The 24,288-nt window shown below is 36.9% G+C and overlaps 3 protein-coding genes and 1 long non-coding RNA gene across 6 annotated transcripts in view; 2 read left to right on the top strand and 2 right to left on the bottom strand.

Moving 5' to 3' along the window:
• Positions 1-17,399, bottom strand: part of LOC126622557 (uncharacterized) — a gene marked incomplete at its 5' end in the record, with an annotated part of 75,970 nt that extends 58,571 nt beyond the window's left edge. Inside the window, one exon of the mRNA XM_050291345.1 lies at positions 17,385-17,399. Coding sequence (XP_050147302.1) covers positions 17,385-17,399 — 15 coding nt within the window. The remainder of the gene's footprint in view (positions 1-17,384) is intronic.
• LOC126621990 (probable LRR receptor-like serine/threonine-protein kinase At2g16250) lies at positions 2,795-9,822 on the top strand. Of its 3 annotated transcripts, none has more exons than XM_050290625.1 (5): positions 2,795-3,208; positions 3,364-5,368; positions 6,616-6,744; positions 8,262-8,284; positions 8,731-9,822. In XM_050290625.1, exons 2-5 carry the CDS (start codon positions 3,408-3,410, stop codon positions 9,345-9,347), a joined length of 2,730 nt encoding a protein of 909 aa, XP_050146582.1. In that variant the 5' UTR covers positions 2,795-3,208; positions 3,364-3,407; the 3' UTR covers positions 9,348-9,822. The 3 variants fall into 3 exon arrangements, with proteins under 3 accessions (XP_050146582.1, XP_050146581.1, XP_050146580.1); XM_050290624.1 differs by having other exon boundaries at positions 2,796-3,208; positions 3,299-5,368; XM_050290623.1 differs by having other exon boundaries at positions 2,796-5,368.
• Positions 17,400-18,475: 1,076 nt separating the features above from the next.
• LOC126621995 (uncharacterized) lies at positions 18,476-19,482 on the bottom strand. The gene is made up of 3 exons (XR_007623247.1): positions 19,339-19,482; positions 19,174-19,203; positions 18,476-18,945 (listed from the first exon to the last, which is right to left on the bottom strand). It is a non-coding gene; the product is annotated as an uncharacterized LOC126621995 (long non-coding RNA).
• Positions 19,483-19,741: 259 nt separating this feature from the next.
• On the top strand, positions 19,742-24,041 carry LOC126621991 (transcription termination factor MTERF2, chloroplastic). Its single transcript, XM_050290626.1, has 6 exons — positions 19,742-20,445; positions 20,589-20,997; positions 21,251-21,466; positions 21,726-21,833; positions 22,969-23,243; positions 23,370-24,041. Exons 1-6 carry the CDS (start codon positions 19,799-19,801, stop codon positions 23,704-23,706), a joined length of 1,992 nt encoding a protein of 663 aa, XP_050146583.1. The 5' UTR covers positions 19,742-19,798; the 3' UTR covers positions 23,707-24,041.
• The last annotated feature ends 247 nt before the right edge of the window (positions 24,042-24,288 follow it).

The following is a 24,288-nucleotide window of genomic DNA, read 5'->3' on the forward strand; positions in this document are numbered from 1 at the left end:
TAGTACACTTTGACAACCACCAAACATCTTGTTGAAATGTGTTCTGAACTCAGGATTGGCATAAAGGCTAGAAATATTTTTTGTAGCATTATGTGTGATGTGCCAAGTACACAACCGATGTCATGTCCCCATAAACACTTGCTCAATAGCATTTTCCATTGCTTGATCTTCATCAGTGAAAATAGTCTTACGTTGTTTATTACCCATCGACTCTAAGAATGTCTTAAATAACTAAGCAAATGATTTGGTGCTTTCGTCTAACAAAAAAGTACAACCAAGTAGCACATTGTTCCAATGATGATTAACTCCAACAAATACAGCGCAAATCAAATTGTACTTGTTAGTTTGAAATGTAGTATCAAAGCATAAATCATCACCAAAGCAATCATAGTCTAACCTTGATTTGTCATCTCTCAAAAAACGTTTGTCATCTGATTCAGTTGGTCTACTTGTATCGAATAGAAAAGTTTGGAATCCTTTGCTTGCCTTTCCTTGAAATGATTAAACAAACTTTGTGCATCTCCTCCTTCCATCGTTTCAGACTTCTTCCTATACAAAAATTTTTGACAATCTTTCTTTGTGAATCCAACATTTTCAGCCCCTCCAACTTCTTCTACTAAGTAACAATACGACGGTGAAGGCTTTATACCTGCATCCACCATAGAACTAATGACCCCAACATGAGCATCGTGTATTTTTCAACCTGATCTTAGAAATTGTCTTTCTTTAGGCTTGGCATGCTCATGATTATGAATTGAATTAACATGTGAAATCTTCCATACACCTTGATTTACTGAAAATCTTATTAAAGCCTTGCAACCTATTCATGTAGTTAGTTTATCAACCATGTTGTCATTGCATAAGTCTTTAAACAGTGGAAACCCTTCCTTGGAACACAAAAAATATTGTTGCGTAACATTATTTGATTTATCTCTTCGAATATGCCCTTTACAAAGACTAAACCCCTTCCTCAAAGCATACGCATTGCAAACCTGAAAAGCTTCAGCGTCTAAATGTACCACCATTCCAATTTTTAGATCATCTTCAAACTCCATTGCCTCAACAACCTATCAATTGAAAAAAAAAATATCAAAGATTAGACTAACATATTAATTAAAGACTCATAATAAAGAAGGTAGCAAACATAGCAGATAACCTAATTCATATTATAAATATAAAAAACCAAACACCCGAACCCGAACCCAAAAACCCTCAATTAAAAGAAAAGAAAATAACCTAATACAACTATATATGTGGGTTATTCATGTCACATGATCAAAGCAACTATTGTATAAAGAAAAAAAAACTTACAGATTCTTAGTTGCTTTCCATGATAAAATTGGAGTGGGTGCAGAACTTTTTTTTTTTTTTTAAAGAAAGAAAGAAACAAAACTGGGAAAAAAAGAAGGGAATTTTAACGAAAAGCTCCCGGTACTGTTCACTTTAATGAAAAACCACATTTTTACACTAAAAAGTCAATCCTGGTACTATTCACTTTACCCTTTATTTTGTCCTTATCATTAAAACTCAAAGTTTTCAAGCCCTTTTCATTAATTTTCCTAAAAAAGAAAGGGGAGGGAGTACTGAAACCTAAGACCTACGACAAAACAAAGTGGGGGGGGGAGGGATTTGGGAAGAAAAAAAATAGGGGGAAAGAAATAAAAAAGGAAACATAACATTAATATATATAATATATTAATTGGTTAAAAAATAATTTTAAAAATTTTAAATATAAAAGAATGATAAAAGATTATATTTAAGACTTGCCACGTGATGAATTTTGAATGGATTGTAGTGCCACTCAGCGAAGTTTAGTGACAAGTCAAGTCTCACACACGTTTTTCTCGAGAGGAGAGAGAGAGAATCTAACCCCTTGTGTCCATTTAGGTGCAAATTACCATTTAAATTATTAAAAAAAAAAACCTTAATTCTTATAAGCTTATTGAAGAAAAATAATGATCAAGTACCACAAAATGTAATTAAAATTCAGGTACACACCAATTTTTCTTTTTTTTGACAAACGATATTGTCTATGCTAAGGGAATAGGCTAAACCTCACAATGGACTAACAATAATATGATTCAAATTTGTTTTTGGCAGGAATCGATCCTAAGACCTATCAATTACAAGTAAAGTGAAATATCACTAGACCGTAGTACTAAGTGGCAGTATATAACATTTTTACACAACCAAAACCTACCACCCAAATTTTGTTCCATAACTCCCTCCCTCCTCCCACAGAGACAGAGAGAATACAATTTTGTTCATGTCCACATATTCATTTCCAATTCTTGACAGCCTAGAAATCAGAAGAATCACATACAAAAGGGTCTTATCTGTACTTCCCTTAAACATTTTCCGTAGAAGCGGATAAAATTAGGAAAGCCGAAAAAATGGAACAGTGGATAGGTCTGATTGGCTGGAATGGGCGGGATTACCGGAGGTCAAACTTAACCCTAACCCACTGAGCCGGCGCCGGAACTGGGTTCAGGCCCACCACCGAGTCATACCGTTCCAAACCCCGAGTCCGTCATTGACTCAGCTGCCACCCCCACATTCCAAAGACTTCAACTTTTCCATCACTTTCAGTGTCAGCTCTTTTAATCACAGAAGAAACCAAATAAATTTAGAAAACCAAAGTAAGAGTGAAAATTCAGGTTTTTTTTTTCTCTTTTGTTTTTTTAATGAGAAGCAATTAGTAACAAATTACGGTTATTTATTTTTTTGGGTACGAAGATGTTATGACAATTTTATCAATTTCATAATCACAGTCAAACAAACTAAATAGCTCAGAGCATCGAACCGAGATCTCTCACACTATTATTGTTTATTAGAGAGTAGTAATCCGCACCTTGAGCCACTTGCTTAGGTTTTCTCTCTTTTTTTTTAATTTTAATTTTAATCTAAATACTTTTAGCAGAGCAGCAATTTGACAGTCCACTGTTGATCTCTGGAGCTTTGACCAGCCACTTTCTGTCCCTCCCACTCAAAAAAATTAGAATAATTAATTTAATGGGTTTTTCCATTTCCATTTGCTGTTTCTAAATTTTGTGTCTTTCCTACTTTTGATATCTTTGGAGAATTTTAGAGAGAGAAAGAAAGGAAAGCAAAGAAAGTGGAGAGAGATTTGTCTGCGTCTCTCTCCTTCTCTCTCCTCCCATCCCTCAACAGTTTGTAGTGGGGGAATTCGAAGCGTGTGAATTTTGAGGTAAGAATCTTCCATTTGCCTTTTCGTGTTTTTTAGAGAGAAAAAGTTGATTTTAGAGAGAGAAATGCAATGTTACTGTGTAATGGGCAGGTGTAATTCTGGGCAGTTCTGGTAGTCAAACACATGTAATGTAAGTGTTTGATATATTTCCTCAGAGAGAAGAGAGAGAGAGATGGGCATGGTTGGATTTTTGTGAGTCATGGTGGATCAGCGAAGCGTTGTATCGTGTGCCTTCTTGTTGGTGGTGGTGGGGTTGCTGTTTGAGCCCACATTTGAGCAGCCGAGCCAGCCGCCAATGCCACTGGTTTCACCGGCTGAGCGGGCGGCGCTGCTGGAACTCAGATCGTCTTTAGGGTTGAGAGGGAAAGACTGGCCGATAAAGGCAGACCCTTGCTTCATCTGGAAAGGTGTGGAATGCCGGAATGGTAGAGTTGTTGGGATTAACATTTCTGGGTTTAGAAGGACTCGACTTGGCAGTCGAAACCCACAATTTTCTGTCAATGCTTTGGCCAATATAACCCTTTTGCAGTCTTTCAATGCTTCCAGTTTCCTGCTTCCGGGTTCGATTCCCGACTGGTTTGGACAACAACTCATGTCCCTACAAGTGCTTGATCTCACTGCTTGTTCTGTGATTGGTGCTATTCCATTGAGTCTGGGAAATTCAACCAATCTGACTGCTCTGTATTTGTCTTATAACAACCTTACTGGGACAATTCCTGCTAGTTTGAGCCAGCTGCTAGGCCTTTCAGTTGTTGATCTTTCGCAAAATCGCCTTACTGGATCCATTCCTACATCCTTTGGCAACCTTGGGAATCTGTCTGTGCTTGACATTTCTGGGAATTACTTATCGGGGTCGATTTCTCCCGGCATTGGGACCCTGTTGAAGCTTCAGTATTTGAATCTTTCAAACAACATGTTGTCTGCTTCAATACCTCCGCAACTTGGGGACCTTGGTAGCTTGGTTGACCTTGATCTAAGTGCCAATCTATTGGCCGGTTCAGTGCCTTCTGATTTGAGGGGGTTAAGGAACTTGCAGAAAATGATAGTTGCAGACAATTTGCTGAGTGGGATTTTGCCGGATAATCTGTTTCCAACACTGACGCAGTTGCAGGTCATAGTTCTGAGAAACAATGGTTTCACGGGTGGTCTTCCTAATGTCCTGTGGTCAATTCCCAAATTGAGCCTTCTTGATGTTTCTGGCAATAATTTCACTGGTATGCTGCCCAATTCTAGCTCGAATGCTAATGCCACTGCTGCAGTATTCAATATTTCTCGGAATCTGTTCTATGGAGGTCTAACGCCTTTACTTGGAAGGTTCAGCGATATTGATATTTCGGGAAACTATTTTGAAGGTGGTGTGCCAGGGTATGTGGGCACAAATGCATCTCTTGGCAGCAATTGCCTCCAAAATGTGAAGAATCAGAGGACATTGAAAGAATGCTCTTCGTTCTATGCTGATAGGGGTTTGGCTTTTGATAATTTTGGACAGCCAGAGTCTACACAACCACCTCTAGTAAAACCTCCTGGGAAGAGCAATAAAAAGGTGATCATCTTGGCAGCAGTTTTAGGGGGAGTTGGTTTGATTGTTCTTTTAGTGTTGTTTTGCGTGGTGCTACTCCTATGTTTACGCAAGAGGGGAACAACTCAAAGAGGAGTTGACGTGGGGCTAGCTACTGCAGGCGGCAGTCCACCACCTCCAGGAGCACCGATTAACTTTTCTAGTGTAGGAGATGCTTTCACATATCAGCAGCTGCTTCAAGCCACGGGTGAATTCAACAATGCAAACTTGCTAAAAAATGGCCACTCAGGGGATCTCTTCAGGGGGGTCTTGGAAAATGGGATCCCTGTGGTCATTAAACGGATTGATTTATGCTCGATTAAAAAGGAAGCATACCTACAGGAATTGGATTTCTTTAGTAAGGTGTCACATGCAAGATTTGTTCCCCTTCTGGGACACTGTTTAGAGAATGAGAATGAGAAGTTCCTGGTCTACAAATCTATGCCAAATGGAGACTTATCGAATTCCTTGTTCAAGAAAACCAGCACAGAGGATGATAGTTTACAGTCGTTGGATTGGATAACGAGATTAAAGATTGCATTAGGCGGAGCAGAGGGTCTCTCCTATCTGCATCATGAATGCAATCCCCCCTACGTGCACAGGTAACTTGAAATGTTAAATCTTCTATGTTTAAATCATTCTCTTCGCATACGTTTCTTTTATTCTCCAGCAATCAGGTTCTTGTTATTTTGTATGCTTTATTTGTCATCTTTAGCATCTGTTTTATTCATTGTTTGAGATGGATACATACTTAAATACATGTAACGTATAACGTTGAATGTATATAGGCACACATACACAAAGTTGATTTTTAGATGGAATTTGTGTAGTGCAATGTTTCCTCAACATTAGAATGTTGTGGTCATGATTTTTACGGGCTTTCTGTGCAACATTAAGCAATTTTGGGAATTCACAAAATTTTATATTTCACAACTGCCCGTTCATCTCAGAGTCTCCATGAAATTGAAACTAACGGTATAATAGATTGACTTTGGCTTTGTAAGAAGATGATCATTACATTTGTTTACTCTATCCACAAAATTTTATTATTCTGAGTAAGAGGAATTAAAGAAACTCAGAGTCAGAGATGGTCAGGTATATTGGCCAAGATACTCCTGTGAACATCAGTAGATAAGAATTACGTAATGTGTTTGACATATTTAGGGGGAAGATAATATTTTTCTTGCTTTATTTCAATTATAAAAATAGCTCAGTACCAATAATATGGCTGTGACCTGTAAGTGGCAATTATAATATCCCTGAGGCATAAAGTCAGATGTTTGAATGTGTCAAATGCCAATTTGATTTTAGACTAAATCTTCTCCAGTATAATGAAGTATCAGATGGCAGTTACACTGAATTAGTTAATGGAGTTTTGAATACAGAAGTGATGGGAAAAACTTTAAGAATATTGTTTCCCTTTAACTTTGTACCGTAATTAAGGGTCATAGACAAAATGTGGAAGTTGCAGATTTGATCAATAAGCTTCCTGGTAATGATTTTATCTGAGGGATGGACCCATGGTACTAGCTTGATATTCGACTTGACCAACTTGCAAAACATGATTGGTTAGACAGCTAGTGAATGATGATTGTGACATTTAGGTTTGATTAAGATTTTTAATTGAATATAAAAAATGTTAAGAGAAATTTTCACGATTCCTTTCTAGGTAGACTCAAAAAATAGAGCAAAATTTTGGAATCTTTGCATAAATTATTTGAAGAGTGAAGATTTTTATGCACTGAATCTTTGCACTTCCATCAATGATTAACTTATGTAGGTGACAGAGAGCATCTTTATTAGTTCTGTTTCTTCTTGTCTAAGTAATGATATAACTTTCTTTTTATAGGGATGTTCAAGCAAGTAGTATACTTCTTGATGATAAATTTGAAGTGCGGCTAGGGAGCCTGAGTGATGTCTGTTCTCAAGAAGGGGACACTCATCAAAGCAGGATTACCAGGTTGCTGCGGTTGCCACAGTAAGTGTCCTGTCAATAATTTCATCTAATCACTTGTCTCTTTTCGAACTGTGACTATTCATGGATGTACATTGTCTATGAATTTATAAATATTTATTTTGACATATTATGTATTCAGTCTGTTGTTGAGTTACTATGGTAATACATGACATGTTTTAATCTTTTTTATAAAAAGGCTTGTGCTTTTGCTTTTATATCCATTTCTTGCTGCTGTCGTAGTTAACCTGCTCCATATATTTGCAATTTTGCATATTTTTCTTATTCTGTGGCTACCTTGTTTATTAACTCCTTGCAATATATCATCTATATTAAATGAGTTTTTTTTTTTTTTTTTTAATTTTAATTCTCATGATAAGAGGTCGCACTTGGTGCGATGGCAAGTGCCTTCGCCCATGAGCGGTAGGTCTCGGGTTCGAGACTTGGGAGCAGCCTCTCCATAAATGGGGGTAAGGCTAGCCGACATTCACCTCTCCCAGACCCTGCGTAAAGCGGGAGCCTTGTGCACTGGGTACGACCTTTTTTTAATTCTCATGATGCCATATGATCAGTTCTATCTTCCCCCATCCACCCCCACCACTTTCGAGTCGAGTCTCTTCTATTCTCTTCTTAGCTGCGCTACCCTCCCTCAATCCCTCTAGCAATGCCCAAAGTAAACCTGTGCAGTTTTTAAAGTTAGCATGACACAGATGTTCTTTTGACGCAGAAAATAAGATGAAGGATCGACTAGCATAAGATGAAAGATCGACTACCGTCAAATCTGATATCATAACTGAAATCCATCAGTATTCCAGAGTCCACCAGAAAATCGAGAAAACCTCTGAATTTGATTGGTAATAATATGAATAATCTGAACCAAGATAAGCCTTTATATAGGCATCAAACCCAAATTCTAGTAGTAATTGGAAATCTAATGAATAAGGGAAACATAAAAGAAAATCCTAATTAACTAGAGAATATGAAACCTAATCCTTATTGGACAAGGAAAGATAAAATTACCCAAAACTTAAAGTTTCCCAAAACCTATTCAAGCAACCTGAATATTCCAACGGTACGCCTTTCCATATTTTATCACAAAATGCTTTATGGTTGAACGTGAATTTTCTTTCTTGCGTCGTCTCTTGCCAATCGTCCACAATTGTCTTTTCTCTAATTTTAGCCACTTTAATCGACCCTATTTTGTCCTACATCATCTTTTGTCTGCGGGTTTTGTTAACCTTAGGTGCATTGTATACCTATTTCTTGTTTCACTATATGCGGTTTTCATAATTTCAATGTAAAAGACGTCAGCCATTTTGTATTAATATCTTTAACCCCTAAACAAAACTAGCACCTGGGACAAGGTTACTCATGATACTGATCCCATCAAATTGGATCTGTTTACATTCTTGCTGATCTTTGCTAAATTGCGTGTAACCTTGCTATGAGTCTTTTTTTTTTTTTTCCATTTTAATCATCATTTGTAAAGATTTGATGCATTTGTGCGTACAAACTTCTCATCAGTTTTCTTTACAATGCAGGTCATCTGAACATGGTGCTTCTGGTATGTACATATCTCGTTGTAGAACCCCAAATCATTTTAGCTCTTTTTCACTTTTTCACTTTTATTGCTCTCCTAGCATTGAACAGACTTGCAGCTCTTTGGGACAGTTATTTATGTTAATTTATTTTCGATTTTATATAGCGTAATTTGACTTTTCGATCTTTGAGGCATAAAAGAATGACCATCACATGCCTAATAATTCTCTAAGGCTTCATTTTTATTTATAGAAAGTGGTAGCACATAATGATTGGGTCAGATAAATTTCTAGTGTATATTTTAAATGAATGGAGAGGGTCCAAAAAAAAAAAAAAACTTGACACCTTTGAAAGTCTCATACTTTTTCACTCCAGCTTTTCTGCATGTTTACACACCAGAGTCATAGCATGTAGTTGTACTTCCAAATCTGTTAATTAGTAATGAATTTGATGTTTATCTGAAATGTACAGGTTCCCCAACAGCAGTGTGTGCCTATGATGTTTACTGTTTTGGGAAGGTGTTACTTGAACTCGTAACAGGTAAGTTGGGCATAAGTGCTTCTAGTGACACCAACGTGAAGGAATTGTTAGATCAGATACTACCATACATCAGTATATATGATAAAGAACTTGTGACAAAAATTGTGGATCCATCACTGATTGTGGATGAGGACCTATTAGAGGAAGTGTGGGCCATGGCTGTTGTGGCCAGGTCCTGCCTAAATCCGAAGCCCTCAAGGCGTCCCCTAATGAGATATATTCTCAAGGCTTTGGAAAACCCTTTGAAGGTGGTGAGGGAAGATAGCTCTGGTTCTGCTAGGCTCAGAACAGCTTCTTCCAGAGGGTCTTGGAATGCTGCTGTGTTTGGTAGCTGGCGCAGCTCATCTGAGGTAGTGGTCATCCCAGGAGCCTCAACTATGAAAGGGGAAGGAGCAAGTGGCTTAAAACATTCAGGAACCAGCGGTTCGCAGGGAAGTGGTCCGACAAATGGTGGCGGGGAACATTCATCCTCACGCAGACGGCATTCTAGGGATATATGTCCGGAACCATCTGGTGTACATGATGTAGAAAAACCTGACCAGGACTAGACAATTCACCTTGATTGTTCTTGATTCTTTGTTAATAACACAGCAGGCTTATTTGAGTGCCTGTCTGTTGGTACCCCAGCAAAGCGCCTCTTGGTTTTGGAGTTGGGTGGCGTTTCAAGCCAATTTTTGTAAATGGGTGTGGTTCCATGGTCCACAGATCCTCAAGGAACACTGATTGTGAAGTTGCATCAAAATTTTGATCTTCGGGATGGTGAATTCAGCTTGAGGATGAGAAGGATCGGGGGGTGCCGTTGGCGGATAGAGTTCATATTTGTTGGAAGGGCTACAATTTTATTTGTAATTGATTTGTTCTGTTCCTGTTCAGTTTCTGGTCAGTGTAAATTGTAATTGTTAAAGATTTCTTCATTCAAATGAGATTCTCACATTTGGGTTTAGTAGGAAAACACAACACCAAAAAAGGAATTGTGGAACAGAAGGTGAGCTTTTATATATACTGAGACTTTTCAGTTCTACATTTTCCACCGGCTACTGCTTTTACCGTTATTCCTGAATCATTTACCCTTCACATTTTCAACAGATGTAGGTAGGTGAGGTCACCTACCAAACCCAAAGTCCAAGTTCCTCTTTTGCTAGCATGTGTTATAACTGCCTCGTTATATGGAGTGCATCCTTGCACCGATCGACCAAGAGAATGGGACTATTGCACCGATCGACCAAGAGAACGGGACTATGTGTTGTAATACCAGTACTCTTCTAAAAGATATCAAAAGAGAAGCTTGGCCTTTTGGTGTAGCGCTGGAAAACGTAAAAAAAAAAAATGAGACACTACACAAACCGCCCGGTCATGTTCAATCAGTTTTGTCGGATTTTCGGTATGATTGCTCCCCCTTGGACTCAAGCGAAACGATTAGGAGAAATCGAACACACAACCATGCCTTTAACCACTAGAGGAGCAGCCGCTCCCAATTAATAATAGCAGTGGAGCGAGTTTGTGTTTAACAGTTGTGGATTAGGTCGTTTGACTACGACAATGTGTGCCTTGCTCTCGAGTTTGAGTCCGCCCCTCAAAGATTAAAACAGTTTATAACTTTACTTTGTAATAAAATAAAAAGAACAAGTTTGAGTTTATTTTTCAGCCATCTGTTTCCTTCATTATTTGAATTTTGTATATACCTATATCTATCTATATCTATATATATAATTTGTAAGAGGCTACTCATTCGAATATTGCACTCTAGATATTGAACTGGGAAGCATGTGACATGTTATTCTATCCACTATCCACAATTTCATTATTCCCACTAGTCACAGCAATAAAAAATAAATAAAAAGACAAATAAACCCTGTAAACATCAATGGAAGATAGCTTACCATCAATTCAATAATGTTGTTATGAGTTGGAAAAGGTGATTATAATATCCCTCTTAATATATACTAAGAGAATATAATTTTTCAAAGCCGGAGTAAGAATGATTGGAATACAGTTACCTCAGAAGTCCGGTCATGGGCTTAACAACTTCGAGCGGAGCTGGACTGACGAAGCAGTGATACCACCATCATCCTTGTCGAAGTAGTGGGCAAAGTCCAAGCGACTTCGCTGAGAATGACCATCCTTGTTCTGCAAGACACAGGGATCTGAACAGGTATGGAATCAGTCAGATCCTCTATATGTCTTGGAGTTTCTACAATCTGGGAAATGGTGGGCACTGCAAGTAAGCACACCTAAAGAGGATGCAATATCTACTTCTAGATATCCTTTAGGATTCTCCCGGCTTAACAAAAGATTCTATCATAAAAAGCTCGCTCTCCCGACTGGTATAAATACACCCTTCTAGGTTTCGTCTCTGTTAACACAATCATTGCACTCTAATTCTCTTGCCCACTACTTGAGTCATATACTTGCTTACTAACTTGACATTCAAAGAGCCTTTGGCAAGCACACATACACACCCTTGGCTCAGCCTCAGGCTTGCTCACGATTATTTGTTTTTTTGACAGGCTACTTGAATTTGTGGCTCTACCATCCACGACGATGCGCGAATTTAGTTCTAATAATTGATGCTTTCATTGAAAATGAACTCATATTCCTCTCTATCAAATCACTCTATTGCAAGCATGACTGCTGAAGAAAGCTCTTTCAATGCCAACGTTAACCCCATTATGAGAGACAACCCGCTCTATGATGCATCCCTTGTCCCAAGGGTGAATAACCCGGTCCCTGATGTCTTCATCACCCTTGGAGGAAGTAACAATCATCTGAAAATGACAGCCACACCTGGAAACAACAAGAACCCAATCAATGCTTCCCACCCTTTATGGACCAAATTTGGGAGACCTTGATAAAGTTCAGTGCCTCTGTTGACAAGTTGTAGAAGACTCAAGTGGCCTTTCAGGCTAAGAGCCACTCCAACTTCGTGGACATCGAAAAGCTGATGAGAACCTTCGAAAACTCAAGTAAGACTACCCCTTAAACTCAAATCCTCGTTTTCGGCTATGGGAACATAAGTGCCATAACCCCAAGGGAAAACCCATCGTGTCGATTGTTACCCCAACCCCAGTAGACATTACTGATCCGAGTAGAGGCCGTTCGAGTGATGAGTAAGTCATCAACATCGCCTCTAGAAGCAGGCTTAGAATCCCACAAAACTTCTCTCCCCTGAACACCATAGGGGCACTATGGGTGGAAACTCATCGTCAGAGATTCGATGAACCTGAATCTTCTGAAGAGCAAGAATGACGACGCCTTTTGGATAAAGAAAACCCTATGGGCGTAACCAGAAAGGATCGCCCTCATATCCTAATCAAGCAAACCGTTCGGATCAAAAGCCTTCTCTCTCTGACTGTTGAATCCATGTCATCACCAAAGAAGTTCTCCCAGCCACAATTCAAATTGTTCCATGGGGACTAATCTAGATTATCACATCATGTACTACCGCAACACCATAGTGATGTACAATAAGATTCACTATGGTCTTCACATCATGTACTACCGCAACACCATAGTGATCTATATACTCCTCGTGTTTCTCTCAATACACAAAATGCAAAAGTTGTTCAGTTTTGTCTATCAAGAAAAGAGAGAAAAACCCTAGGTTATGCAATCACTACTATGTTCAGGATTTTTCACTCCAAGTTCGACAGCTTCAACTATACTTGTGATATGGGTGCATTGAATCAGTATCAGATTGTAGGGACAAAGATACTCAAAAGAGATGAATGTCTTTATGGTGAATATTATTTGGCTGTCTGAATGTCGAACATTGGATTGCACTTGTGAGTAATCGATCATAAAACACTTCACTTTGTTGGGAAAACTGATGAAGTGATCTTGTTCAACCAAAGAATATAAAAAATAGAATTAGTTCTATTAATCCAAAATGAAGGTACTTCTTGATCGACTGGTTCTACGACTTCAGTGATGTTAATCCAAATTGAATATGGCGCCGGTTATCAACACAATGATGTTACTCCAAGTTGAATGTACATAGGCAAAGGGGTTAATGGGCAGTTAGTGTTTTTGGGTTTGCATTGAGTTGAAGGTCTTCTTTACGCTACAAAACGATTTCAATTTATAGCGTGAATTTCATGATGAGCAAGCCTGCCAAGTGGTAGAATCCTAACAGGACTGTGACTTCTTGGCCTAATCCTGAACATCCTTGACATTATCTTACCAAACCTCTATCCTACCAGACTCAACCTTTATCTAGTCTTGGCCTTTTTGACATGAACTTAGTTTTATTACGCGCTCGATTCACTTCTTATCTGATTAGTCATATGTTTAGATTCTTAATAATGCGAATCTTATCAAAACATATTCTGATCTTTATCTTTCAACAGTCCTAACATAACCAAGACTTGATCGAACCACTATCACAATCTGATCCTCTGACACTCCTAAATCTATTAAGAGTTGGTCGAACCCCTTAGAGTTCCTTTCCTGGACTGACTACCACCTAGGCTAAATATCCATTATTGAGCTGAGGCACACAACCTTCCTTCCTTAGTTTATTTCTTCTTGGCCCAAATCTCTAATTTCAAGCCCAAACAGTTGGTATCGACATTGGTAGCACGTGTGATGGATGCTCATGCTAGATTTTGGAAGGTGTGGAGAGGAATTAGGCTTATGGTGGTAGTGATCTACATAAGGTGGCAGTGCGGGAGGTGATTTGAGAGGAGTTAGAAGATGTTGGTGGAGGTGGGGAGTTGGGGCTGCAGACTCCAATAATCTAATGAGTGTTTTTTCTGAGAAGAAGAGTAGAACATGAAGATGCACACATATTTCTTCAAATTTTTTACTATTTCAAATAATTAGTATTTTTTATTTTATTTATCATTAGGCATTTTTTTAAGTAATACATTACAAGGGCAAATTTGTTCTTAAAAGAACTTTAAAGTTGATGTCACCATAAACTCGAGCAGTGTTAGTGTAATTAACAAGTTGTTAGAGCACATACACACTTTTAAATCACCTAAGGGATAGTGGATTAAATCCCCTCCCCCAAAAAAACTCCTTCAACCCATTCCAATCCACTGGGCTTCGCAAAACCTAGTTGCTCACCCAGGCCAAAATTGATTGGCCGAGCCTTTAGGTCAGAATTAAAAAAATTATAAAAAAACTAATAAAAAGGAATTACAAAAAATTATAAAATATTAATTAAAAATATATATAATTCATAGTTTTTATTTTTTTATTTTTATAAAAACCTAACTATGTTCTTCTACCTACATAACATTTCAATATTTTCAAATGATTTCAACCAATCTATTAATATTATTCAAAAATAAAAATAAAAATATCTTTATTATTTTATAAAAATATTTTAATATTGATAGCCTAGGTTATTCAGTTTGAGTGGAGATGCATTTGAACAATTATTGCTCACTAAAAGCACTTACTATTTACTTAAAATATAAGCTTTAAACCCCCCAAACCATTTCCAACCATTAGGCTAAAATAAGCCCTAAGAGAAAATATATATCTGGGCTAGATTTCCCCTAGGATTTAAACCAGGTTTAAATTATTCTGGACTCACCAAACTGTCATATTTAAAACTTTTTTTTTTTTTACTTATAATCTAACTGCTATGATCAAATGAGATCAAATCTAATAATAAAAAAAATATATTTGATGACCCAAAATTAAATTTAGCGTCTAAAATAATTTAAATAAAATTTCACTTAAAATGTTATAAATACCTATGTATTTTTATGATTTTAATTACTTATTGAAATTTAAATATATTTAAATTAAAATGTTCATTTAATTAATTAATTTAATCTACATAAATTTTATTTTCAAAAAAAATTATCGAGAAAAACAAAAGGCTAAAATCATTATTTAATATTATTGGGCTAAAATTTTAAGCTATAAGGATTGGAGGAGAAAAACAATTTCTGAATTATGACTTAAAATTTTCTAACTTAAATTTTTAAGCTTTATCCCAAAAGTTTGCAGATGGTTAGACTAGACCTGACAGTTTCTGACACGATACGCAAATAACGGGTTTCGGGTCAACAAGGTAACTAATCGGGGTTCTTAACGGGTATACACGCGGGTAACACGTGGGTAACCCGTTTCGACCCTTTAAGAAAAAAAATATTTTGATAATTTTAGTTTAATTACTAAAAGATTTATTATAAAATACAATAGCCATATTAATATATACAATATATTCTATATTAAATATATAGTTTTGTATTATTATTCTATATAAGTTTTTTTTTTTAAATTAGTCATTATTTATTTTTATTATGAGAGTTCCTTATTATCATTACTAGGATAAATTTTACTTAACATGTTGTTGTCCAAAATTAAAACAAACTAGTATAGTATTTGTTTAGGTAAGAACTAGGAAGACATACATACAAGTATGAAAAATGTGAAAGAATATATAAACACTTTGTGATTCATCATTATTCCTCTACGAGTAGATAATGGTTACACTTACATATTTAGATTTTTAAAATCCTCCAAGCCCTCATGAATAATGTTTTTTATTTGAGGGAGAAATTAATAAAATTAATAATAATTATTGTAGAAGTGAAAATGTAAAAAAAATATACAATCACTCATAGTCACAAGCTTTACAACTTCCATGAAGGGGTCAGCTTCGAAATCCAAAACTATAATCCATAAACCTTAAATTTATATTTAACCGTCGATTGTCATTTACTCTTTATTCTTCTTACTGAATTTCATTTTTAAAATTTTCTTTTTTGAAAACATGATTATCTGGTGGATGTAAGAAGGTGAACAGTTCAGATCTTTCGATATTTACAGTTAACTGAAATATGAGTCGATGTCATATAGTTTGTAGAAACTTTATAAAGATCAAGCAATATTTTCACTAACTGTAAAACTCTAAACATAATGTCCACGATCCAAACCGTTCATCTTCCTGCATCCTCTAATAGATCATGTTTTCAAAAAAGGAAAATCCGAAAAAACAAAATTTGATGAGAAAAATGAAGCGTAAATGTAAACAACAATCAACGATTAAATTTTGATTTATGATTTATATGATTATAGTGGCGAATTTCGAAGTTAAGCTCTTCACGAAAGTTGTAAAGTTTGTCATTACGAGCGTTTATATATTTTTTCTATATTTTTTTACACTTCTACATTAATTAAAAAACTATTAAAGAAAATATGCAAGGTTCCAATGTTCTAATGTTCCAATGTCCTTAATTTTGCAAATATTTTGAACATTTGATATTTTGTAATGTTCTAATGTTTTTTTTTATTATGCTCTTATTTTGGGTATGTAAATATATGCTTAAAAGAAAAATGTGTTTTTATGTTTTGTACGTTAAAATATGGTATGTATATACTTATTTAGTATTATGTTTTTCATTTTATTATTTATTGGTTTAAAATATATTTATCTTAACGGGTAACAGGTTGGGTCATATTACTTGTTAATATTATCGGGTCCATTTCGGGGCAGGTCATTTTACTCGTTTATTTTAACAAGTGTTACACGACACGACCTATTAAGATATCGGGTATGACACGAAAACGACACGAACAGGGAATACACGACACGAATACCATGTATAGGTTAGACCATCTCCAACCATTGGGTTAAAACCTAAATTTTTTAACCTAGAAATAGTTTTTCCCTTCTGGGTTAAATTTTTTGCCTGAAATTATTAAAGAATGAATTTAGGATATTTTGTTTTCCTTAAAGTAACTTTAAAAAAAATATGTAGACTTACCTAATTCATTTTTATGAATATTTTAACCTATAAATATTTAGATTCCAATAAATATTGAAAAATCTATAAACTAGCGCCTTGAAACTCTTGGAACATGAAAGAATATGAAACACATAAAATATTTTTTTTAATTAATTTAGCCATTGGATTTAAATTTGGACCGTTAGAGTTTTTTTACCTTTGAATTTGATTAAATTAGATCTTAGCCATTGGATACAATAAAAAAATTACACATATGGTGGGCCAACCCTACTAACCTAGGGGGAATCTTAGGCTAAATTTGCCACATAAATGAGTTTTAGGTTTTAACTCATATTTGCCCCAATGGTTGGAGCAAGTTGAGATGAGTTTAGAAATTAAAATTTGAGATGGCTAGGGGTGAAAGTGCCTTAGAAAACTGGGTAGCCCTTCAGTCTAGGGGTGGGCACGGTGAGTTTCCACCCCTAAATTGGAACCGTAACTGAAAAATATCAATGGTTCAGTTCGGTGCGGTTCCACTTAAATTTATTACAAGAACAATACAGTTCGGTCTACACTGGTTTTGATTCGGTTCTTGCCAGTTTACGGTTGTCACATCCCACATCGCTTAGGGGAGTGGATCTTGTAAGCCTTATATGTATATTCCCATCTCTACCTAGCACGAGGCATTTTGGGAGCTCACTGGCTTCGGGTTCCATCGGAACTTCGAAGTTAAGCGAGTTCGCGTGAGAGCAATCCCAGGATAGGTGACCCACTAGGAAGTTCTCGTGTGAGTTCCCAGAAATAAAACCGTGAGGGCGTGGCTGGGGCCCAAATCGGACAATATCGTACTATGACAGAGTCGAGCCCAGGCGGGAATGTGACAACGATTCCGAATACTAAATTATTTGAACATCAAATCATCATGCATTCAAATACATCTTCTAAAATTGATTATATGAAGTTGCGTCCAACACATATCTTTTTTAATGCAAATGTCTTTGGTAGTGGCACCAAGTCAACAAAAAGAGACAACTAAAAGAAATATGCATTGGTTAGTCAGTTAATAAACAAAAAAATGACGAACTTAAGCAGCATTAGTCTCCTGAAATTGGTCTCCTGATATTGGCAGCAATAGTAACAGCAACAAGCAAAAAGAAATATTCAAATAGCATTAAAGGAAATATGCATTGGTCTCTTGATATTGGCAGCAACAACAAGCAAAAACAAAAATCCAAATGTCCTTGGTAGTGGCAGATTCTTTTTCAAACAACAGCTCTTGTACACAATCAAACAACATATAATCAAATCAAACAACTTATTTTAGAGAGCAAACGGAATCAAACAACTTGCAAGCATGGGCTTCCCCAGTTTTAAAAGGTTGAGGTCACCAAATTTACATAAACATAAGAATGTATCTTGAGGATAATAAGTTACGGAGTTTGAGAATAGGGATTTAGCAGTAATCTTAAAGTCATGCCTGAGTCTCATAACCTAGCTATTCTTTAGAGTGAGGACTAGTAAGGCTACATGATGTGATTTTTTAAGTATCCTTAACATAAATTAAACTAAAAACACCAAACATTTATAGGTATAGTACTTACAATCCTGTGCTAAGAGCAATTGGTCGACAAAGTTTTGAGCACCATGTAATTTGTATTCATTATACTAGCTATACAAAACATGATCTCAAACAATTTAACTATCCCATATGATCTCCTTCATGCATCAATTAATTATATATTTCTTATTCGTTGAATTCAAAATTATATATCTTACAACTCAAATTAGTAAGGAAGGTGCTAAAAAATTAAAGTTACATATACATACTATCACTAGTAAAAGGTGATAAGTTAGGACTAAATAGTTTATGAATCTCCACTGTTAGATGTGCCACCATTCCTTTTTTCTAGAACATATAAAAATCAGAAGTCATTAAAAAATAAGAAAGCAAGCATGCAACAAAACAAGAGAAAAAAACAAAAACAAAGTAATGAAAAATAAATATTCATACATGTTTCAAATGCTTCATAAAACTTTATATCTTCCAATATTGTCTTGTCGTCTAAAATTGAGATGTTATTTGACATCAACCAATTTTGAGTACAAATGTGTACAACTGCTATCTTTTGCAACATAATAGAAGCTTCCTTCATATAAGACTTATTGCAAATGCAACTAAATAAGTCATGAGTGACCAGAGATTGCTTTACAAAGACATAACAATAACGATGCAAAAAGGAATATACATACCAAGTAAGGAGGAAACCATAAAAATACTATTAGATAATTCGTTTTGGGGTTGTTGGTCTTAGAATCAGGATGGCAATATCAAGTAAATGTCAAACACATGCCATCTCTTGTTTATCTTTAACCCCATCATCTCTTTCACGATCTCTATCCCTATCCCAATCTTCTACCTTCACTGATCTAGGTAAATGTCCTTCATTCCACAAGGATTCTGTGATGAATTAAGAATTAAGAGTTGACTTGCAAGTCTATTGACAAAGTACAAAATATTTATTAAAAAAAAAAACTACAAATTAACCCTCAAATCAAATTAAAAAATAGAAAAGGAAAAAAAAAGGTTTTGTTGAAGACAGTGCCAGTGCCCGAACTCTTATGTCAAACTAAGAGAAGGATCTAACTTATATGGAACAAAAAAAGGGGAACAAATCATGTTATGTACCTTTACTCATGACACCGGCAAGGAACCCATCTGCAAGATAGGAGTCATATGACTCAATTAGACAGTGTTAATCACACATATATAGTGCAAGTAAAAAAGAATGGAAAACTAGTGGAACTCAACTATATTCCTAATCTCAAATTTGAGAAAAGATAGAGAAAATACTAAGGAGGTAGGACGGAGGACGAAGAGTCGTGAGTTGTCATAAATGAGGGATGATGAGGGTTATCGCAGAGGATTGAGGTTGTGGGCTGCCTGAGGAATCGCTGATATTTTTGGATGAGAGGCCATGAGTGAGGGTCGGCTGTGTGAAATAGGGGAATGGGGATGTGAGGGGTGAGGCCGTGTGAGTGAGGTGAGGGTGAAGTGAGTGAGTCATAATTGAGATATGATCCACTACTTTGCAACTTGATAAAACTAATTTTTCAACCTATTATACCATTACATGTGTATATATATAATTTATTTATTTATTATTAATCGAATGGTTCGGTTTGGTTCCTGCCCATTCTTGTTCATTCGAAACCGAAACCAAAACCGTTTTGAACAGTCCGGTTCGATTTTTGACTCATTGACTTTTCATGCCCACCCCTGCATCGGTCCAGATGCATATCCTATAATCCACATGGGATGCTGTGGTGCAGCAAAAATGGCGGTTTCTTCTCCACTCACTCAACTGACTACTCCACTTCCCTTCCACCATCACCAATCTCACCTCCACCTCCACCTCCCGAAAGCTTTCCCCTCCGCGGCCGCCTCCTCACACCCCGACCACAATCATGACCCCCCAGACCTCACTATCCGCAAACACAACTCCAAATCCACCGCCCTCCTCCTCCAACGCCTCTCCCACTTTCCCAACCCTAACCCTAACTCTCACCATCCCTCTCCTCCTCCCCCTCTCGACGACAAATCCAAGCTCCTGGAACGCTCCCTCCTCCGCAAACGTACTCCTCAGTTCCCTGGCTCCATCTCCCTCGACTCATCCTCCCGCGATTCCTTTTGTGACGACGACGACGAGCACCGGATGATAATGCGGGCTCTGGAGATTCGCCGGAAGGTCACGGCAGAGATTTTAAAGGAGGTTATGAGGACCAAGGGCAAATTTGGAATCACATATGCCACCAATCTGACCGAGACCTTGACCGACTTCCTTGACTACGTCATGGTCGAAGCAGCAGCCATGAAACGCTCGCCGGAGTTCTCAGATTCCACCTTCAATTTTCGCGCCAAAATTGTCATTGAAGACTCCGAAGTTGTGCCCTGCATTAGGTATTATCAAAAGCTTTACTCTTTTCCTTTGGAGTTTTCAATTTCCATGAGCTATTAGTTAGTAAGAAACAAAGAGATTGAAATTTCTGGATTTAAAGGGATTTATTTGTCCACAATTTGGTTAACGGAATTGGATTGTATAGGTGGTTGAAGCATAACTCACTTTCATATCCCCAAATTGGGAAGCTCATATGCTTGTCAAAGGGAGACATTGGCTCGATTAGACGTCTTGCGGTGTGGTTGAAGTCCATTCATGTTAAGGGGAGGTTTATTGGGGTTGCGCTTGTGAAAGCTGGAGATCATTTTCTGGAGCGCAGCAATGAAGAGTTGGATGAGATTGTTGAGTATTTGGAGAGCAATGGAGTTAAGAGGGATTGGATGGGTTGTGTCATGAGCCGATGCCCGCAACTCTTGTCCTACAGTTTAGAAGAAGTGAAAGCTCGTGCGGGGTTTTACTTTGAAATGGGTATCAATGAAAAGGATTTTGGCACAATGGTCTTTGATTTTCCCAGGGTACTTGGCTACTATACTCTTGTTGAGATGAACCAAAAGGTAGCCGACTCCTTCTGCTGATCATTGATTGATTGAAAATTGAACTCGTATAGTATCATACTATTCCAAAGTATCATGACATGACTGACATGGGCTTTAGGGTTTGTGTCAGAAGAATGTGGAGTAAATTGCATACCAGTTTCATGGTTTGGGTGTATTGATATATATATACAGAAATAAAATAAAATAAAATAAAAACTGAGCTTACTGATTTGCATATACATGTAGTGAGATGCTGCTCTTGTTTATCCAGGTTAACTATTTGAAGGAGTTTGGTCTTAGTACTGAGGACGTTGGCAAATTGCTAGCATTTAGGCCACACCTGATGGGTTGTAGCATTGAGGAAAGATGGAAGCCTCTAGTTAAGTATTTGTATTACCATGGCATAACCCGTGATGGTATGAGGAGAATGCTTACCATTAAACCAATAATTTTCTGTGTTGATTATGGGAAAACCATTGTGCCAAAGGTATGCCACACTTCTTGCGCTTGAACTTTGTTGTTGATGCCTATATATCATGAAACTAACCTGAAACTATCTAATCTAGCTGAATTCTTCTTTACATTTCTTTACCTTCCACCGGATCCCGTTTTAGGAATCCATGTTCCTTGACTACTATATAGTTCTGTCAATTGTTTATGAACTCTATGCATAATAGGTTAATGCTAAGTAGTAAATAGGCAAACCACACATTTGATGATCTTGACGTTTATTTTCCTACATGCAGGTAAAGTTTTTTCAGGACATAGGCATTCGAGATGATGCCATAGGCAAAATGCTTGTAAAGTTTCCTCCCTTGCTAACATACAGCCTCTACAAGAAAATTCGGCCAGTGGTTCGTTCTTTTCTCATTCAAGTTCTGTTGCTGTTTCCTATCATTCCTTTGAGTTTATGTGGTAATTTATTTGTATTAATGGCTCTTGAACACACACCATATGTGCACATGCATGCACACAATAATATATCTTTCTGTATCAGAAAAATCAATCAGTTGATTTCTAATAGTTTAGCACGGAAACTTGTCCTTCTTGTTGTAGTAAGCTGGTTAAAGTGAGGGTGGATTCAGGTTCCATTCTATTAGGTGCATGGGTTAACTTCGAAGCCATAAAAATAATAAATTAAAATCAGGTCATGGGATTGAATGGATCAACCTAAATTCTGAGCTTAATATATAGGCACGGTAACTAAATTCACAGTTATATTAGTTTTGTTTGTCAGAAACTGCTAATTGTTCAATTGCTTCATCGGCTGTGGTGTACTTGAGAAAAGCCTGGAGATTGTTACAGATAGTATTCATGAAACAGTTAGTATCAATAAATCAGATAGCTGTGATGAGAAGGACTTAAGGCTTCTCGTTTTGTTTTTAAAGGTTTTGACAGGACCCATTCAACCCCATTTGGTAGGAGAAACTTATGATTATTACTGATATATGCTTGAAAGATGTGTGATTTGAATCTTATTTGGTGTGGTAACTTTTCAAAGTATATCTCAGTGCTCCATGTTGAAACTGATTACACTGGTTGGACTTTTACTTTATGTTGGTTCATGATAAATATTTATGGCCCGTTCGATAGCCTTCATTTTAGTTTTTGCTTTTCATTTTTCTTAAAAGATAGAGGGAATGTATATGGAGAAAGAGGAGCGAAGTAGGGTGGATAAAGGTGGAGGAAGAAAGAAATTAGAAGGTAGGAAACAAAAAAAACCAGAAAAGAAAACCTACAAAAAATGGTTCAGTTTTAGTTTGCACTTTGTGTAAACTTCTATGTACAGTTCACGTCCTTTGCCCCACCTTTCCTCCACCTTTGCTCATCCCTCTTTTCTCTCTTTTATTTCCTCACTAAACCCAACAAAAATATCAACTAAAAACGAAACGGTTATCGAACGGGCCCTTAATATCCAGGTTCAGTTTTTAATTAAAAGAGTAACATCTGGTATTCACCCTTGTAACATGTTACTGGACTATTATACAGGTCATATTCTTGATGACCAAAGCTGGAGTTAGTGAGAGAGATATTGGAAAGGTTATAGCTTTGGGACCAGAGCTCTTAGGATGCAACATTGTGAAAAAGCTCGAGGTTAATGTGAAATATCTTCGATCACTTGGCATACATCATGGAGTTTTAGGTGAGATGATTGCTGATTTTCCCATGCTGCTGCGATACAATATAGATGTTCTCCGTCCAAAGTACCGTTACTTGAGGAGAACTATGGTTCGCCCTTTGAAAGCCCTCATTGAGTTTCCAAGGTGAAAGCATCAAGCTTTTGGAATTCAAATTTAAGCTTTTCTTTTCACCTTGCTATTAACTTTTTGTAATAATTTCTCGTGTTCCTTCTCTACTATTGACGTTGACCGTAATGAGATCTTGTCCAGGTTTTTCAGTTACTCCCTCGAGGGCCGAATTATTCCGAGGCACAAGGTTCTGACAGAGAATTGTATTAATTTAAAACTACGCTACATGCTGGCCTGCACGGATGAAGATTTTGAGAAGAGGGTCAAGACTATAGTTGTAAGGCGCCAAGGATTTGAATCTGGTGTCTTGAGTGAAGATGTGTATAATTCCGAAATGAGTGATGATGAAGACTCGCCTGTGGGGGGAACTATCCCTGATGACGGTGAGAGTGAGGCAGGATTAACTATGTTCGATGACGGTGAAAGTGAGACAGAATCAAATATGCTTGATGACAGTGACAGTGACGCAGAACTGTAATTTCTACGATATCTCTGCATGTCATAGTAGGCAAACCACACCTATACGCTGCGGTTCGAGTTCCATCCCCACCTATTTCTCTCCCTCTAACAACAAACTATTAACACCACCGTTTGTCCAAAACAAAAAAAAAAAAATAATAATAATAATAAAAATGGCAGGCGTATCAAGCTAAAATATTGCTGACGTAAGGGTCAAGCTATCAGAAGAGGAGGAAATCCATGGTAGCCTGAAATTGGAGTTCATAGATTTTTTACACTTGTAAATGTATACGTTGTAATACAGGGTCCTTCTTACCCTCTTTTGTTTAATGCATTTGATAATCTTGAATTAAATCTTTGTTTCAAAGCTTGCGCATGTCAATTTTGGGGGTGGCAGAGGATGTAAAATTAGCAACTACATGATAAGCAGTTCCTAGTTTTCTTCAGGATAAATTATCTTATAAAATGAAACGGGTAAAACGGCACAAACAAGGAATGGAAAGACATTAATGGCTGCAAAATGCAATAAAAAGCGACAACCCAGGTGAAGCAGATACATAAGAGTTCAAATTAATGTAAAACTGAGATGTGCATTGTTGGA

The sequence above is a fragment of the Malus sylvestris genome, chromosome 5 (genome assembly GCF_916048215.2).
Source record: "Malus sylvestris chromosome 5, drMalSylv7.2, whole genome shotgun sequence".
Classification (NCBI taxonomy): domain Eukaryota; kingdom Viridiplantae; phylum Streptophyta; class Magnoliopsida; order Rosales; family Rosaceae; genus Malus; species Malus sylvestris.

Coding starts and splice junctions, on each gene's coding strand:
- LOC126621990 (XM_050290625.1), top strand. CDS start 3,408: ATGGTGGATCAGCGAAGCGTTGTATCGTGTGCCTTCTTGTTGGTGGTG. Junction 5,369..6,615: donor AATCCCCCCTACGTGCACAG/GTAACTTGAAAT, acceptor TTCTTTTTATAG/GGATGTTCAAGCAAGTAGTA. Junction 8,285..8,730: donor ATCTGAACATGGTGCTTCTG/GTATGTACATAT, acceptor TGAAATGTACAG/GTTCCCCAACAGCAGTGTGT.
- LOC126621991 (XM_050290626.1), top strand. CDS start 19,799: ATGGGATGCTGTGGTGCAGCAAAAATGGCGGTTTCTTCTCCACTCACT. Junction 20,446..20,588: donor GAAGTTGTGCCCTGCATTAG/GTATTATCAAAA, acceptor TGGATTGTATAG/GTGGTTGAAGCATAACTCAC. Junction 23,244..23,369: donor GCCCTCATTGAGTTTCCAAG/GTGAAAGCATCA, acceptor GATCTTGTCCAG/GTTTTTCAGTTACTCCCTCG.